Source organism: Ambystoma mexicanum, chromosome 6q, assembly GCF_040938575.1.
Source record: "Ambystoma mexicanum isolate Mex_15411 chromosome 6q, UKY_AmexF1_1, whole genome shotgun sequence".
In the NCBI taxonomy this organism is placed as follows: Eukaryota; Metazoa; Chordata; class Amphibia; order Caudata; family Ambystomatidae; genus Ambystoma; species Ambystoma mexicanum.
The window spans coordinates 270,575,421-270,590,414 of record NC_090937.1 but is presented as its reverse complement, the minus strand read 5'-3'; the positions used below and the strand labels follow the sequence as shown (position 1 = coordinate 270,590,414).

At 46.5% G+C, this 14,994-nt stretch overlaps 1 protein-coding gene across 2 annotated transcripts in view; it reads right to left on the bottom strand.

Annotated features, from left to right (window-relative positions):
* HERC3 (HECT and RLD domain containing E3 ubiquitin protein ligase 3) overlaps positions 1-14,994 on the bottom strand; it is a 1,960,519-nt gene that overhangs the window by 1,388,278 nt on the left and 557,247 nt on the right. The window contains exon 5 of one of the 2 annotated variants that reach the window (XM_069630741.1): positions 10,147-10,368. In XM_069630741.1, coding sequence (XP_069486842.1) covers positions 10,147-10,368 — 222 coding nt within the window. Of the gene's footprint in view, positions 1-10,146; positions 10,369-14,994 lie in introns of those variants that run through there. The other variant, XM_069630742.1, reaches the window with a different exon arrangement.

Below are 14,994 nucleotides of genomic sequence, written 5' to 3'. Positions count from 1 at the left end.
CTTCATGCTGGAATGAGACAGAAGGCTGACTTTCTTGATAGTGAGAAGAAAATTGAGGATTAGGCTCTCCATTAGACTTTTTCAGGGATGGATGATCAGAAAAACTGAAAATTCTCTACAGCCGATCCATACACCCTTCAAATTTCTCTCTAGTCCATTTGGAAGACCCAGGCGGGCCTACGGGTGGAAAAACGTCGTCTTCTGCCCTACGGCGCCGAAAAGAGTCTCTTAGGGTGTCGGACAGAGGCTCTTGGCTATCTTCATAAGTATCGTGAGAATCAGGGCCTGAAACCGCATCCAAAGATTTTTCCGTGGCTTGCCCCATGATTTTAGGTGGAATCTGGGATAAGACCCACCGGTGCCGTAATCCTCTAGATGCTGTCTTCGATAACCGCTGAATCGGCATGAGATAATTGCTCTGATGGTCTATCGGTAGGTGTATTACCTTCCGCGGCGTTAGAGGGCCTAGCGGTCGGTTTTTCGACTAGAGGCCTAGTCGTAGCTTTCGGGCCTACCGCGGCCTTCGGGACCGTCGCAGCATCGGATTTCCGTGCTTCGACATGTGAAGTTTTTGGAGTAGCGCCCTTACTTGTTTTAGATTGGCCAGTCGCAAGACGCTCCTACGGATGCAGGGAAGGCTTTGGATCTGCGCGATCCGAGGAAACCGTCTAAATTTTCGATGCCCCTGTTGGCGCTCTCACCTTTTTCGACGAGGACGTCGAAACTGGTGTAGGGGTTGTATGCTTAGTGAGATGCGTTTGTACGCCCCTGTCGCCAGGTGTTGTCCCTATAGCGAGACCAGAGTCAGGCCTTAAAGGGTCGGGGACGTGCGTGGCAGACCTAGAAGTGTCCGCCTAAAGGTCTGTCACATCTGCAACAGAGGTTTGGTCATCTGAGGTGCCCCCGTCACTCTCAGCGGGTGTGGCAGGGGGGAAGGGGGTTCCACCCACGACATACCGTACGCGGCCCACCGCTTTACACGGCGCTCCTTAAGGGTCTTAGGCCGAAGGAGTTTGCAGGCCGCACACCACTTTTCGTCGTGATCTACAGGGAGACGGGCATTGCACGTCCTGTGTTCATCCTTCCAAGGATATCTGACCCTACACTTAGGGCAGAACCTAAAAGGAGTCCTTTCCATAGCCAAAGGGGAAGATGACCAGACCAAAAGGGTAAAGAGGGGAAAGGAGGAAAGACATACCAAAAATATGGCCACCCCGAGCCCACTCTCCCTACTGTAAAGGTCGGCCAGAGGGCCTGACCACGTGGAAAGTCCGGCCGCCGGATCTTAGGCGCCGAATCCCACCGCTGTAGACGAATCCCCCGCAGTCTTCGTCAAAGATGTTCTTGTGATCGAAATGACTTTACGGGGAATAACCGACAAGTCGGTATAAGATAAACAATGTCTCTTCTGTAAGAGCTCCGCTATAGGGCGACCAGTTATCTTGGCGGAAAAAAACAATCTGAGGGACCTCGGCGCATGAGAGATTTTGGGTACACTACACGTCACGATAGGGATAGTGTTACAGACATGCCTATGCTGACGTCCCCTTTCAGTCCCCGAAAGACGGGATGCAATACTCTGCAGTTACCAGTGGATGTCAGACCATTTGCACAATATGTGATTCTAAGCAAATACAATCATCAGAAATATTTTTCCCCTAGCTGCTGCCGGACGGGTTGTTTGTGTGAACTGCAGTTTGCTTCAATACTTTCCGGCATGTTTGCCTCTTCGCTTACAAATTGATGGACTCCAAGTGACAAAGTTGCGTCCACAACGCTTAGCGACGGTGAAGGTAATGGTGTTCTCTCTTACCTTTGGTTCACCAGTCAGCTTACTTGGAGCCAGCGTGACAGAGCGCTGATGCCGTCAGGGCAGATGGTGCCCCCCTATTTATTATTTATTTATTTTTATGGTTATTTTCATGGCATTGCCATTGTAGGGAGAGGCTGGAGTTCTCCACTGGTCTGGCCTTATGGCCCGCTTGATGTGCACGATTGCTTGTTCTTATTATATCAGGAATTCTAGGCTGAAGGGGCTCTTCCCGGGTGGATACTCCTAGCAGTAGTCAACTTAGTGTGTATGTTTGCATCTACACTCCATACCAACTAATTACAGGGGTCATTACTTGCTTGGCCTCTGCACCACCCATTGGACATCTTGTTGGACAGTAACTGGTTCCCCTCCCCTTTGGTCTTGGTCTGTCCCTCCAGGGTGCTTCAAGTGTTTGCATTCTCGGTATATACTCACCTACATCCTGTGCCCTGGATCATGGGAGAACACTTTCCCCTTGTATTTTGTATCTCATTATGACTAAGCTCTGTGCTTTTCTTCATTCTACAGAATCCCAACTGTTATAATTTGATTTCTTAGTGGTGTTGGGAGAGGACTGGAGAGCCAGGCACGTTTATTTTTTACATTTTTGTGACTTCTTTTTTCTGTTTTTATCTCCTTTCTTTTAGGGGTCCTGCTCTTACACATCGGACTTTAGGTCCTGAGAAAGGCGGCCTTTTCTTGATCGATACGTCGAAACATATTTCACCACGCCATTTTGACTTTCCTAGGAGGTGTACGTGATGTGCCTGTGTATGTGCAGACAGGCCATATACGTAAACCTTTAGTAGAGCTGTAAGAAACAGTGGGACATTTTTCGCACATGAACCAATCTCCATTAGATATAACCCTAAATTCTACAAAAATAATTGAACATTTTTTGATACTGCGGGACAATTTTGACTCTTAAATTGAAGTAGAGTTGGAATATTATTGAGACTTAGTTCTCAAATCCATTAGTTACCAACATAATGGAATTGGATGTCTTTTTTGGAAAGAAATGAATTTGTTATAGTTATTTTGTAGAACTCTCTTTTTAGGATAACTAATCCAATTTCTGTGATTTTTTGTGAAATTTCATGTTCATTGTTAAGTTTCTTTTTGTTTGTCTTTTCTGCTTTGCTTGTTGATATTAATTATCATTGATGATTTTGTTCAACCATGATATTTTTTCTTTTTCTCTTCTTTTTTGAAATATGTTCAAATTTGAGTGTTTAAAACAAAATTGATATATGTTTTGCAATAAATTGTGAGAGTTTGTATAAAAAATTGATATATGCTTTCTAAAAAATTGTGAAAAGCACTTCTGAGTTTATTGTTAGACTCCATGCTCAAAGAAGTTGATAAATTGAGAAAAATGGCTCAGATAAATGTATACATTTTGTGTTTACATATATGTGATGTTATTTTGAACACATAGAGAACATTAGGATACTAGCTGGGAACAGTGATTATAACACCCAGATAGGAGTGATCCTTTATTGCCTATCTTTGCTTTTTCTGTTTGGATAAAATGGGGGTGCAGGTAATTCACACACTGCATTACCTCTAGACCATTACCCGTGGGGACAAATTCTGCTGGTTTTTGCAACACAACTCTCAGGCCAGCCTGGTTCTTTTGTGTATGGTGAAAATCCTGGAGTAGAAGCCCATACCCCCCCACTTCTTCCACTGCCGGGCTCTCTATGAGCTATCGAATTTCCGCCAGCAGCGTTGTTGTCCCAATCTGCGGGAGTGGGGGGGGAGGAGGGATGAGAGGCAGGAACCAGTAGGAAGTAGCCCGTGGACACCACTGATAGTATCCAGGGGTCTGTGAAGCTCAGGTGCCAATATTGTGCGTGAAGGGCAAGCCTGCCCCCCACCGGAGACACGTGGACCCTACGCGGCGTGTCAGGCCTTCTTTCCCTCTGAGGAGGGGGACTGAAAGAAGCCCATGTTCCCAGCCTTGTGCTGTTTACTCCGGTGCTGACTTGGAGTCCAGTCTGGCTTTCTCGACCTTCGTTCCCGGAAGCCTCAGAACCCGCTGAAAGCCTTCCCCTTGCTGGAACGCTGATGAGTGCTGGGCACTGAAGGCTGAGGTGTGGAGATCGGAGCCTGAGGGTGCTGCGAAGGCTGGTGTGGAAACGTCTGAACTGTGGGAGGCAGGGGAGCCAGAATCTAAGGACCAGGCATGGGCAGCTGGGGCTGCGCTAGAGCCATAGGAGGAATGACTATAGGAGCTGGAGGCGGGACTGGAGGTAGTACGTCCCTGATCACATCCCAAAGGATGGCACCCATCTGAGGGGACCTCTTAAGCGTGAGGAACTTATCAAAAAACCTGTCCTCACAGGCTGGTGGGGTGGTAGGTGGTACTTGGTACTGACGCAGTAGCGGGTGGCTGCTGGTGCCTGTGAGTACTCTGCCTTGCTGGTTGCAAGGTGTATCTGCCCTGCGACGCTAAAGGATAAGCTGTAGGCAACGTACCTGGTGAAGACTAGTCCCACCTGGACACTCGATCTCCTACCTGCTCCCCGAATGGGGGAGGTGACGGACGAGCGGTCATTTTGTCTGGCAATGTGGCTATTTTGACGGGCTGCATGCCACGTGCCTGCGTTGTGGTGCTTGCCTCGCTGAGCCCGGCCTCCTCTGCCACTGAGCCTGGCCTCCTCCTGAACGCTTGGCGGTGGAGCTTGAGGCCTACCCTGCACCTTAGGACGAGGTCCGGTACACGTAGTGCCCTCGGCTGTGTCGCCGGTAGTGCTGCATACAGGCGCCCCTCAGACATTTGTCCGGTAGTAGGGCGTAGCCCCTCGGGCAGACACCCGGTAAAGGAACCTTGTGGTCCCTGTTATGCTTGAACTAAAATGGCGCTGGTACGCAGTGCATTCTGGGAGCGCTCAGAGCCATGATGGATATTTACTTCATGCCGCAGTGAAAAGCTGCACACATCTTGTTGAGTGTTAGATTCACAGTGCTGAGAAAAACATGCTTTCCAAAACTGGTATGCGGTCAAGGATTGGGAAAGCTAACTTTGTTATGGCTTGTTACTGTTCTCCGTGGAGCGTGTTTTTAGAGGAGGGAGGCACTCTGCTCCTTGAGGGTGGCTGTCGATTGACCCAGTTGGCAACCGACGGCTGCTCATAAACTGCGCAAGTGCCATTTCCAGAAGGTTTGAGAACTGCCACCCCTTTTCGGAGTGTGTATATATGCGGAAACCCGGAGGTGGTCAGGTGAGACTTCAGCCGGAGGAGGATGCTTACGTCCGGCATTCCTGTGAGCTGTTGTGCTCTCGGCCTGGCTGTTCCCGGGGTCTTCCAGCCACTTCTGGGCGAGATGAGGAATCCAGTTACGCTCACGGTGATGCATTTCCTTTTGAATTCTTTGCTTCTTCTGTGATTTATGACTATGTTATTTCTGTGAGTTATTTCTATGTTATCACTGGTTGCTTCTAAGCTTTGAATAAATAGCCGTATAAGTGCTCATTATTTCTCTAAGAGTGTGTGGTTGCGAGTTATTGAGTCTTTCTGCGCTCAAAGTATTTGCTCTATAATTGCATTGGTGATTTATGATTTTCCGTGCATTCTGGGGAGAGCAATACAGTCCCTCACCACTGTCTCTGGAAGGATCTAGTGACCCCACCAACCCTGAATCAGCCCCGGTACCTGTGCTGGTGTGAGAACCTGAACGGTCCCTCCCGCTCTGACGTTTCCTGGGAAAAGAGTTGCCCTTGCGGGGTGCGATAGAAAAAAGTGTCCCTACCTTCGGCCTTGACTTGTGTCCGACAAAGTTCTTGAAGTCCTCTTGAGGCGAACTCTCGAAGAGCTCCCTCCACCAAGCTAACCTGTTCTTCAGAGCACACAGTGGAAGCGAATCACACGTGGTACAACCTTCCCAGCTGTGTTCAGGGCTAAGGCAGCAGAGACAAAGAGCGTGGCAGTCGAGAGCCCCTAGCAGGCTGGATACCTGTTGAAGCCCGATGACGTCCACATGCGCCGGGGAGGAGCGTGGTGCCAGAGGACCGAGTACCTGATTAAGACCAAAAGACAAGACAAAAGACGAATGACAGTATCTGGGGAAGAATGCGTGGAATTACAAGGCCAAAGTCAAACCGAGGAGTGCTGGTGAAAGTGGTCCATTCCCATTGACGCAGAAAAGGGGACTGAGGAGTGGTGCCGGTGGGCTGAGTCAGGGGAGCGCATGCTCCTAGGGCCGCACCCCCGCAAGCCTCTAAATTTAAAGGGGAAGACGTTTTTCTTCTGGTGAAAAAGGTTCCGTCTCCCGTCCCTAGTGAGGGATGCCCATGCAGTATGGAGGAAAGGGGATGGGATGTAGGATTAAGGTAGGGTACTTCCTAAAGAAGAGCAAATACATGGTGCCCTACGAGTTGCCGGAGTGTGCCTCTTCCGTTCCTGGCCCTGCCAAAAATGCTCTGTCACGGACATCATTGCATATGACCCACTGAGCTCACTTAATAGAGATAAATGCCTTAATATAGGCTGTCATTTCTATCAGAAAAAGGAAACAAAATAACAAGCATTGCGCTGAAGGACGAACTTGTTACCAAGTAAATGAGTCCTTTTTTGGTCACTCCTAGGGAAGATGCATCTCGTTCATTCAACAGCCAATAACTTGTCAACTATTTAAAGGAATCATATGACCCACTAAAGCCAACCTCTGATAACGCAGGCCCTGTACCAACACTTAAGTTTGAATCCTATTACTGTAAGGGAGCGTTCTCTGTGTCAACTTTAAATTGGAAATAGAGATCCGTTCACCAAAATGCTTGGGGTAGGATAGTGGCATCCCAAAAATGAGGATTTTACACGAAGTGGCATCACATGACCTTTGACCCTGGTGACTTTACAAGACGTGGCGATACATGCCCTTAGACCCCAGAGACCATGGGCCTCATTATGACCCTGCCGGTCCGGAAACAACGGTGGTGGTAAATCCGCCGCCACATTGTTTCCAGACTGGCTGATTCCGAGTACTGCAGGCGGGAGGTGTCACTCCCGCCAGGTCTGACATGGCGGGAGTAACGCCACACGCCTGCAGGCAGAAATGGAAACACCGGCTCCGTCATAGACGGAACCGGTGTTTCCACTGTCCCCATTCCCATGGAGTCCTATTGGACTCCATGGGAATGGGTTTTACGGAATTCCGTCTCTGGAATCATCGGGTCACCGGGGTTGTAATGAACCGGTGATTCCGGCAATCACTGAGGTGGAATGGTATTTTGGGTCCGGCAGCAGCCTGCCGTTCTTTTCGGCACGGCTACCGCCGGACTCGTAATGAGGCCCCATTTCTTTATTTTTCATTTCTGATAAGAGTAAGATTAATAAAATAACCAACAGTACTAAAGCAGACAAAAGTCTATTATAGATTTCAACCATATAACTATAGCGCTGCCTCAATACGACATGGTAGCAATCAGGATGTGCCAGAAGCATACCCTGCAGAACCATTAGTCCAGTAGAATTGTTGTTGTATGCTAATAAAGCCTCATTATTTCATTATTGCTAATACTGCCATCTCATGCAGTTATAGATTTATGTGCCAGCCATAGTCCTAATATGCTAAAAGCATGCCTTACAGAATCAGACACTACTATAGGTCATGTGCAGCCTCACATTCCAAAGTAATGCAGTATTATGCCAAGCACAGGCGCATACACTGTGTACAGTCATCATATGCAAGATACAGCCTCACAACCCAAAATGCTATTATCGTATGACAAGTGTAGCTTCTATCACTCATGTACTACCATTTTATACAAGGTAAAGTTTGACCAACCAGGTACAGTTATATGTAAGGTGCAGCCTCACCTTCACAAGTGTTTCCATCTTATGGCAAGTTTAAGCTCTTTTGCCCAGGTCACCGGGCCAGCCATGCCCTCCAGCAGATCCAGACAAGGGCTCCCATGGTCAAGAACGTCAAAAAAGGACCAGGATGGACCAGATGCTGGTGTAGATTAGGTGATGGGGGTAAAGTCTTAGATGTTATAGTTTAGTAAGTGCTTCCATGTTAGGTGAGCAATTCCGGCAATATCGCCACAACAGAAAACCAACTTTCAATATCTTCAATAAGCAAGCTCAGAAAAGAGCAGGAAAAATGTGTGAGGAGCTACTGAATAGTTTGGTGCCTTGAGGGCCATTCAAGGGATAAAAAGACTTGCACTTATTCCGCAATGACCATACCAGGAACCACCTCAGATGAGAACAGTGATGCAGACCCAGTGGCTGAACATTGCAGTGTTGAAGTTCAGATGTCTTGGAACCTCACAGAAATACAGATTGAAGGTTGGGATCTGCGTTTTATATATTTGTAGGTGCTTCCCTTTTGAGGTTGAAGTTCTGTGAAATAAACAACAACTCTGGAATTGTATTTTATAATATTTAGGGATGGATTGCAGTTGAGCATCAGGTGTTCACCTAACAGGAGTACTTTCTATATTTCTTTGGTTAGTAAGTGCTTCCATGTTAGGTAAGCAATTGTTGCAATAACTCCATGACAGAAAACTCTCTTTCAAAATCTTCATTGGACAACTTCAGAAAAGAGCGGGAAAAATGTGGGAAGAGCTACCTAATGGTTTGGTGCATTGAGGGCCATTCAATGGATAAAAAGGCGGGCACTTCTTCCACAATGCCCATACCAGGAACAGCCTCAGATGAGAACAGTGATGCAAAACCACTGGCTGAACATTGCAGTTTTGAATTTCAGGTGTATTGGATCCTCACACAAATCTGCTTCAAGGTTGGCATCTGCATTTGATATATTTGTAAGTGATTCCCTTTTGAGGTTGAAGTTCTGTGACATAAACAACAACTCTGGGATTGTATTTTATAATATTTAGGGATGGATTCTTCTACCCTGCTCCCCCTCCCGTCCCCTGCAGCCTACTTCTGCAGGAGTCTGTCCTGATACATTCTGGTGTCAACATCACCGTCTTGTGGCCAATGCTGGATTTGACTTTTATGGACTTCATTGATTCACAGTGCGTCACCCTTTCTTAACTCTCATGATGGATTTCCTTTGCATCTTGTATTCATGGTGGACCTGAATCATGCTGTTCCCATCTTCATCTTGTATCCTGGCTTGCAACATTATGTGTTACTACTGATTTCTGCAATTGTATCCACTGTCCCCTCTTGATTATCCACTCTTTTTGACTGCTTACTCTCTGTTCTCTCCTTCTCCTCCTTTTCTCCCTTTTCCTACCTCCTCCCCTCCTCCCCTTACTTTCTTCTATGCACTTACTCTATCAGAATTGTCACTGGACCAAGTATGATAGCAACCTTGTCTGCCTCCTCCCCACTCCCCCCAGCACCATCTGAAATGTCATCAGGCCTAGTACGATAGTCGCTTGTTTTGTGCCTCCCCTCCCTTTCTGCACCCTTCTCCCTCACCTTTTGTTTTTCTCCAGCTCTACCAGAAATGTCATCAGGCCTAGTACGGTAGTCGCCTGTCTGTTTCAATTTCCTGCCCACTCTTCCCCCTCCCTTTTTTATCTATGTCTTAGCTCTTGCACTATCTGAAATGTCGTCAGGCCAAGAATAGTTCACATCCTTACTGTTAATGGCCTGTAAGAATGTCATTGTATTTTCCCTTGTTCCCTCCCTTGCCTTGAAGCGCTTTGAAACACATTGTGTATAGGCGCTATATAAATAAACTATCATATCCTATGTGGTCGATTTTAGGGATAAATGATTGAGCTTGTTTCATCTGAAATAACAAGCTAAGCTCCGTATTTCCAACAGAGCATCTATACCTTTACATTGAGAGACTACACTACGTTGCAATGTCAACATGAGATGCTATTCTATCAGATTGAATGCATACAGAAGTCAATCATATTTCGGATAACCATTCCATTGGAAACACGGATGCTGCAGCAGATTCAAATCGCAAAATTGTAAAAAGGGGTGAAGAATTCAAAAGAATTTGTTTAACAGACAGGACATTCAATAGATAATTCTAGAAATGATGTTAAAAAGGTACTAAAAATTTGCTGACTATTCTCTAGACAGTTTGAGGGTAGGATGTGATAATGGGCAGGCGGTGGAACTCCTGCACGGTTTACAGGGATACCAGTCTCATATTTTGAGGAGGTTATACTTTTTCGTAGGGGATGCCCTGAGAAATTTTGACGAGATGGAGTCCTGGACTACAAGAAATAGGATTAACAGAGTTAAATCAAGTTTGCAGTTGATGGAGGAAAAAACAGTTTTAAAGAAAGTACAAAATAAAATCTTAACCTTCTCCACCACTCCACCATCGCAATGCCCTCAACTCCCAATTGCCTACTACAGAATGACAGCTTGCATGGTCCACAATACCTTTTTCGTCGTTCAACCCTAGTTGGCCTGCAATGTTCTTTCCCCATCCAAAAACAGCTCCGGACAGAGACAAGGCAAAGCTGTGCGACCCCCCAGCAGTGACCTGAGCTAGAGGAATCCCCTCCAGGGACTTCACACGCTGAGGGCTTCCCTGGGTGTCGAATCCTTCACCCAAACCAAGCTGGCCATGAGTGTTTTGGCCCCAGGTGAAGAGCTGGCCATCTGAAAAAATGGACAGATAGAAGTTAGTCTAAACAAGAAAAAGCAATATAACAGAATGACATTTCATGTTACTCATTACAAAACATGGTTCAGGCAAGGCCTGGGTAAAAAAAGTTCTGCAGAATATCAGAAAGGACTAGATTTATTCATTTCTGTACCTCTAGAAATGGTTGGATTGATAGAAAGGAGGGAAGTTAGAACTGTTTTTACAACTCTATTTCTGTTCATAGTACAATATAAAGAACCCGAGTGGCATTTAAATGTATGCTGAGATTATACAACACAATCCTTCAACCAAGCATATTGTGGGAACCCTCTCAGCATGGCATGGAAAACCTACCAGGGTGGAATTCAGAGCCCGTCCTACCCCAGATGGGCACAACGGCAGTTGGAAGGAACCCGATTCATATTGTCTCCCCACATGCCTGTTTGTTTATGTGCAGTGCCCATTTGCATCACCCACGCCTATGACTCCAAATACTGGCACAGACACAGGAGAAGATTATCAGCAAGAGAGAAAATCTTCGGCACCCCACGCATAGGCCTTTTCCAACCCTGCTGGAGAGGGAATGTCAGCGTGGAGAGAACCGGAGGACCTGCGCACCAGCTTCAAGTCTGGTACGAGCAACATCCGAATACTGCTGAATGGAAGCAAGCAGCAGAACGAGAAGCTGGAGCTCCTTTGCAGCTTCTGCCGATGCCATGCACTGCAAATATAATAACTCTAAGTTCTGTGAGAAACCCGAGGGTATTCTCCCAGATAAGCCTTGGGAATCCCTTATTCAGGTGGCCAGGACACGGCCATCGCTGTTGGACCAGTGGGGGAGGATCACCTGGGTAGGGCAACCCAGGGTTATGCTTGGGGGAATATCCAAGGTGAGAAACGGTATTATGCCGAAGAAAGGGAAGAGGAAGACAAGCTTCCTGAAGCTTTTATAGGTTGCACCAACTCAACCTCCCTTTCACCTTAAAGATCTCCTTTACTCCGATTCAACAACCCCTTCGTTCATAACCAATCCTCTAAGGCCCCAAACCCAGGTACACTCAGAAACCATTCCTCACAGTATACTTGTTTTCCTGGTCCCTGCCCGAATACTCCTAGTCATTCGTTTTCCCCGTCTCTCTATTATTTCCTGCACTCCCAACCTTCTAAGATGAAACACTGCAGTTCCCACAATCATCCTGGTTTATTTCAAGATAGAATCCTGGTCATTCCAGTTTGTCTCATCCGTCTAAGTTTGACAAACCCCCTGGTACAAAAGCTATAATTCCATCTAACACCCTTTTCCCAACCTACCAAGTAGAACACTTGGAAACTCTACCCCTCCCCCTTTCCGATACCAACACTCTCTCCCGATATAGAAGACAACGGACCAACACTTTTGTGAACTGTGATCAAAACTGGACGAATGTTAAATCCTGGAGATTCTGCATAGATTTCTGTCAAGTTAATGCCATCTCGGACTTCGATGCCTATCCCATGCAACACATCAATTACCTAATTGATAAACTCGGAGCAGCCACCTTTCTATCCACCCTAGATTTAACCAAAGGGTACTGGCAAGTTCCCGTATATAGGCCAGACATGGAAAAAACAGCATCATCAATGCCCCTAGGATTGTTCCAATTTAAAGTCCTCCCTTTCAGCCTACACGGCGCACCAGCCACTTTCCAAAGCCTCATGGATAAAATCCTACAACCCTATTCTGATTTCTCCGGCGCTTATATTGACGATATTGTCATTTATAATAAGACTTGTGAGGACCATCTCTTCCATCTTTATACCATCATGAAAGTCCTCAGAAGCACTGGCCTAACTGCTAATCCAGTTAAGAGCAGATTGGCCTAATCAGTCGTAAAATATCTTGGCTTCTTCTTAGGGAATGGGAATGTACAGCCCCAACATGAGAAGGTAAAAGCAGTCTTAGACACCAACCCCCAAGACCAAAAGAGACCTTAGGGCTTTTCTCGGGTTAATAGGATATTACCGTAGGTTTATCCCCAACTTTTCAGACAAAACGGCCCAGCTGACAGATAAATGTAAGAATGCCGAACCCCAGAAACTTCATTGGAATGACGAGGACGAGATATGCTATAACATCCTAGAACAGACTCTACGCCAGAACCCAATCCTGAAGGTAGTCTACATCTCAAAGGAGTTTGCATTACAGACGGATGCCTCCCTTACAGGATTAGGAGGCGTCCTGTCCGAAATGTGTGATGGACTAGAACACCCCATATTATAAACCAGTTGCAAGTTGTTCCCACGTGAAAGCAATTACTCTGTGGTGGACCTAGCCATCAAGTGAGCCATCATCCATCTTAGATACTACCTATTAGGACGAAAGTTCACACTAGTTAAAGACCACTCACCCCTAGTTTGGATTAGCCAATGCAAAGACTCCAAACCTTGGGTCATGCAATGGTTTCTAGACCTACAATCCTATTGTTTCACGGTGGAACACCGAAAAGGAAAAAAACAGGGAAATGTAGATTTTCTTTCCCAGTTCCCCTGTGAAACAAATGTGGCTACATCTCATGGAGGAAGGGTATGTGAGAAACCTGAAGGTGTCACCCTAACTAGTCCCCCCCAGGGATCTGTCATCCAGGTGACCAGGACACGGCCATCACTATTGGATCCAGTTCCTGGGGGTGGACCAATGAGGGAGGATTAGTTGGATGAGGGGTCCTCAGGGAGTGGAAGTGGGACACCAACGGGTGAGACGCTGTATCCCCCTTCTTTCAACACCTTTTCCCTATCCTACCATGTAGGACATTCAGAGACACTGCCCCCCCTTTTCCAGCACAAACACTTTTGCACAACACGAAAAACAATGGACTAACACCAGAGCCGTTTACCTAACATGCCCCAATACAAGGGTCAGGCAAATGAGCAGAACCACACACACACACACTTGATGGCACTTACCATTCCCCACAGGGATAAAAGGTGCAGCACGAGAGCACACTACGAGCAAGGCAGACCGCACAACGAGACAGCTATCCTGGTACGGCAATTCAAGAGGAGGATAAAGGCTGCAAGAACCGAGGGGGTGACAAGGAAACAAGCGACCTTGCCCTTTCCGACACAGACCCGCAAAGCCTCCCTGAAAGGAATCATAAGACCACAAACAATAGCCAACGTATGTTGCCGCAGATGTCAACGGTACACAGAGCATGTCTACGCTGATAAGCAGGGCAGAGAGAGAGACACCTGCTACAGTGGTACTGTCCTTGACTCCAGATACAAGAGAAGCCAAGCGGTTCATCACAGCCGGTGAGTCGAGTGAAGAGCCGATAAGAAACCAAACTGTGTTGAATGAAAGTTGCAAACTGGCTAAGGAAGGGAAGTTCAAAGAACTGTTAACTATAAGGGAAAACCAGCTGCAGAAGGGTCCAGCACCATGTGGGTGCTTACTCTAGAGACTCTGGTGAATCCCGCATTTGTAGAAACTACCATTACCAGAAGGCCGTAGGAGAGCCGTAACCAGAAGGTCCAAGTGCTCACACAGGGGTCTAGTCAAATCCTCTGTACAGTCGAAAGTCTTTGACCGACAAACAATTCGGGAAGCTAAGGAGAATGAATCCTGCCTAGTGAGAACAGAGAAAGAACTCTGTGTGGTTGGCAAGAGTGAACCAGACAGAGGGATGCCGACAGGAAGGGGCGTAGCATGATGCCCTAAAGTACATTGTGATGACAAGAGTGAACCCAACAGAGGGATGTCCACAGTGTGTTGTTTAAAAAGACATTAAGACCTGTGAATGCAACAGGAGAAAGTTTTTGTGAAAAGCCATAGTGAACCCGACGGAGGGAGGCTAAGATTCAAGAGTAATCTGAACCGGGAAGAGGGTGGGTCACAAGTCATCACCCAAAATACAATTGGAAACTAACTTTGTTTTGTTATATCGGAAACATCAGGTCCTAGAAGGTAGAGACTCTCAAGGAAAATAGACTTAACCATCCTGATACCAAAGAATGGAACTGTCAGCTCGTGCTGGGAAAGCTCTGGCATGTGCTGTGCTCAGGAGTGCCACCTTGTCCAATACTCAAAACGTGGGTAAGGAAGACACCTGGCTACCACATCCTGACTTGTTATTTGTGAACACTTCTTTCTTTATTGTAACCCCAATCCCCACTATCTATATATAGTTGTAAGGATTGGCCATCGTTTTTTTAGCATAGGCCCTTTTATTTTGACAAGACGTCACAAGGACTGCCTTATTTTTCATTTGATGGTCGAAGCTTGCTTCCATCTTAGATTTAGGTGTAGATTAGGTGTTTTTCCAACCTGCATATACAGTTTAATAAACACACTTGAACTGTGATCACTTGTGTCGGTCTTTACTGTTGCCACCATGAGTTCCTTACAGAGGCCAAGGGGTGTGTGTGGTAGATCAAAAGTAAAACGATAGAGAGAGTCTTTGAGGAATACGAGAACTGATATTCAAATCACAGAAAAGATACATTTGTCTCACTGTGCCTGCAACAGACTACAGCTCCACACCAAGTGAAGGAAAGTACACTGTTCACAGGTACATTTAGAGAAGGACCCTCCTCAACCCTGTCCCCTATCTTACTTATCTTCTACCATGAGTAGTAAGTCATTTGAAGGTAATTTAAATAAA